At 40.7% G+C, this 3,393-nt stretch overlaps 1 protein-coding gene across 1 annotated transcript; it reads right to left on the reverse strand.

Annotated features, from left to right (window-relative positions):
* Positions 1 to 389: 389 nt before the first annotated feature.
* Positions 390 to 1,648, reverse strand: LOC116830445 (olfactory receptor 10A2-like). Its single transcript, XM_032789925.2, has one exon. It carries the CDS (start codon positions 1,341 to 1,343, stop codon positions 390 to 392), a length of 954 nt encoding a protein of 317 aa, XP_032645816.1. The 5' UTR covers positions 1,344 to 1,648.
* Positions 1,649 to 3,393: the final 1,745 nt, after the last annotated feature.

Genomic DNA, 3,393 nt, shown 5'->3' on the forward strand with positions numbered 1-3,393 from the left:
AGGCCCTGATTTTAAAAGTATTGAGGTATTGATGTGCTGAGAATTGCAACACCTTTCTGATTTAGGTCTCTAAGTCTCATTTTCAAAGGAAATTTAGGCACTTAGGAGACAAAATCTCATTTACAGTCACAGGGATGTAGTCTCCTAAGTGCCTTACTCCCTTTTGAAAATGACTTGGGCCTAAATCAGTTAGGCTGACCATAGCATCGTCTAATATGTGAGAACATGGAGGAGGTCACCAACAAGAGAAATGTGCATGTTTCCTAATATAGATATATAAACCTTATATACATAAGGTCCTAATATAGATATATAAACCTTAATGTGTTTCACTGTTGACGTAAAATGAATTGAGATGGAGACATTTACAGTCAATCATATTCCTTTATTCAATAGAATCTTCTTCTGCCCACCAATCTCCAGAAGGTGCCCTTCACCTCTTTGTTCCTCAGGCTGTAGATGATGGGGTTTAGCATGGGTGTGATGACCGTGTAGGACAGAGAGAGAAACTTGTCTGTGTCTGGTGAGTAGGAGGAAATGGGCTTCAGATACATAATGCAAGCAGAGCCAAAGAACAATGTAACAACTATGAGGTGTGAGGAGCAGGTGGAGAAGGACTTTGTCCTGCCCATCCCGGAGGGGACCCTCAGGATGGTGGAGATGATGCAGACATAGGACATGAGAATCAGCATGAAGGGGAAGGTGACAAAGGACATAGCCACCATGAAGACAGCCATTTCGCTGTGGGAGGTGTTCCCACAAGCTAGCTTCAGCAGTGGAGGGATGTCACAGAAGAAATGATTAAGCTCGTGGGATCTGCAGAAGGGTAGGGTGAATATCATGCTGGTGAGACCAAAGTACACAAGGAGACCACTGAGCCAGGATCCAGCAGCCATTCCAGTGGACACCTTCCTGTTCATAACCACGGGGTAATGCAGAGGCCTGCATATTGCAACATAGCGATCGTAGGCCATGGACGCCAGGAGAAAACACTCTGACCCACCAAGGAAAAAAAAGAAATAGGTTTGCATAGCACAGCCAATGAAAGAGATGGTTTTATCCCCAGAGAGAAGATTTCCAAGCATCTTGGGGACAACGGCTGATGTGTAGCACATCTCCAAGAAGGACAGGTTCCTGAGGAAGAAGTACATGGGGGTATGAAGGGCTGGGTCAGCCAATGTGAGGACAATGATTAGAAGGTTTCCAGCCAAGGTGACTATGTAGGTGACCAGAAACACCGAAAAAAATAAATGCTGCAGGTGGGAAATGTCAGAAAAGCCCAGGAGAATGAATCCAGTGATTGTTGTGCTGTTTCTTCCCACTGTTTCTTGGCTATTTTTCATCCTGAAGAAGAAAAAGAAACAATAGGCTGTCACAGAATACTTTCCCCCACTCCACCGTCCTCCACTGTCATACAATTTCTCCAGATAATCTGAGTCTTCCTGTGAATTTTAGGAAGCTAAGAATGTTCTCTTTTTTACAAATTGCTGCAACCTGTGTCTCTAATTCACTAATCCTCAGAGCTGTCCTGTGCAACTTCTCTTGAAACCTGAATGAATATCTAATAAAGTTTGAATTTCTGGGTATTCTGTGCTGGATTTTAGAGCAGTTCAGTGATGGATGTTTTATGTGGCTTTTACCCATGGATCCTTCCCCCCACCCCAGTTTTGTGACTAAAATGTGTTATGAGATCCTGCAAATTTTCAAACAAGGTTAATCTGGGAGTGAGCGGGGATGTATCTCATGAATCCCTTAACCAAATGACACCAGTTTTAGAACACTATTTCTAACCTAGTCCATCCAATTTTCAAGTCGGTCTGCCTATACATGTAGACTTTGGGCACTTTGAAAACTCACCTTTCAAACAGACACGTCTATGTAATGTTAACTTTGATGCAGTCCCATAAGGCCAAAACTGTAAAATTGACCAGTGATTTTCTGTGATTCTTCACTCTCTCATGAGCTCAATGCAAATGGAATTGCTTTGGGTCTGATTCACCACTGAGTTTCTATAGCATTATGCCACGTAGGTCCAATGGGCCAGAATCATCTGGTGTGAATAATTTATGTGGATTTACGGTGCCCTTGAATTTCAAAGGAGTTACACTGGTCCTAAAACTAGTGTAGTGGAGTACAAGTAAACAAGACGTATAGGATGTCTGAAAATCAAGCTAAGGTGTCACCAGTTGGTCATCCAAAAGAGGAGGCACTTAATATCTGTGGTAATTTGGGTCAGGGCTCATAAAGCATGGATTGGACAATGCATAGTGACTGATATATAGTAAAGGGAAATTACCACTGACCTGAATAGAAAAGGATGCGAATCAAAGCCTGCATTGCAAAAAGCTCAAGATGATCTGTTAGGAATCATTTCAAACTCATACTGTCCCAATCTACACCCGAGATCCTACCACCCCCATATTTGAAGTGTCTGAAATTCAAATCCAACTTAAGATCAAAATTTTGCAACTGCTCTCTATCTTCAAATGACTAAAAAAGCAGCAATTTTGTTATGGAAAAAATGACCTGCTAATATGGACATTCATATTATTTATATATGTATTTGTTAACAACCAACAATATGCTTGGTGCTGTGCACAACTAAATTACCAATATATGAATCACTGGAAGAACAACTCAAAAACAGCAACAATCCAGATGCCTACAGATCTCTGCATGGAATGATCACATTTGCAAACTCCTCACCACAGTGACACGTGCAAAGCGAAGGCAGAGGTCTCACCAAATACAGAATTGGGGATCACAAACTAGAAGTGGAAATGAGGAGGCACAAAAAAGTTTAAACACAGAGAGTAGTGATGAATTTTTTGGGGGGGGGGAGGAAATTGGATTGACCCAAAACAAAAAAATCCATATTTTTCAGTGGAATGAAAAAGTCAAAAACGTTAATTTTAGGTCAAACAAAACATTTAGGTTCACCCAAAATGAAATATTTAGTTTTTGAGGAGCCTTTATTGTTTTTAAAACACAAAATGGAAGTAAAATTTGAAATTAAAACTCATTCCAAATTGAAAAATCAAAACGTTTCAGGATTTTGGGGGGGGGTCCAACATTTTTCTGAATTCAGCTTGAATTCATGAACTGTTTTGCTTGATCTGAATACACAGTTTTTAGTGGGAAGAAGTTCCATCTGAAAAAAATTCATCCAGCTCTGGCAGTGATTATGCAGCCAATGTGACAGAGGAAAGATTCTGATGGAGAGAAACCTTCATCTCCAGTGTACCAAATATAATTAAGAGCAAGAGATTCTGCAGACTATCAAGAACTATAAAAGACATCCTATCAAAACCAAGGTGTAAAAAGTGTTCTCAAACTCTGGGAGAAAGGCAGAGACAATATCATGACACCTACCTAATGAGCTGTTGGTCAGGA

This window comes from Chelonoidis abingdonii, unplaced genomic scaffold (genome assembly GCF_003597395.2).
Source record: "Chelonoidis abingdonii isolate Lonesome George unplaced genomic scaffold, CheloAbing_2.0 scaffold0516, whole genome shotgun sequence".
Lineage (NCBI taxonomy): Eukaryota > Metazoa > Chordata > Testudines > Testudinidae > Chelonoidis > Chelonoidis abingdonii.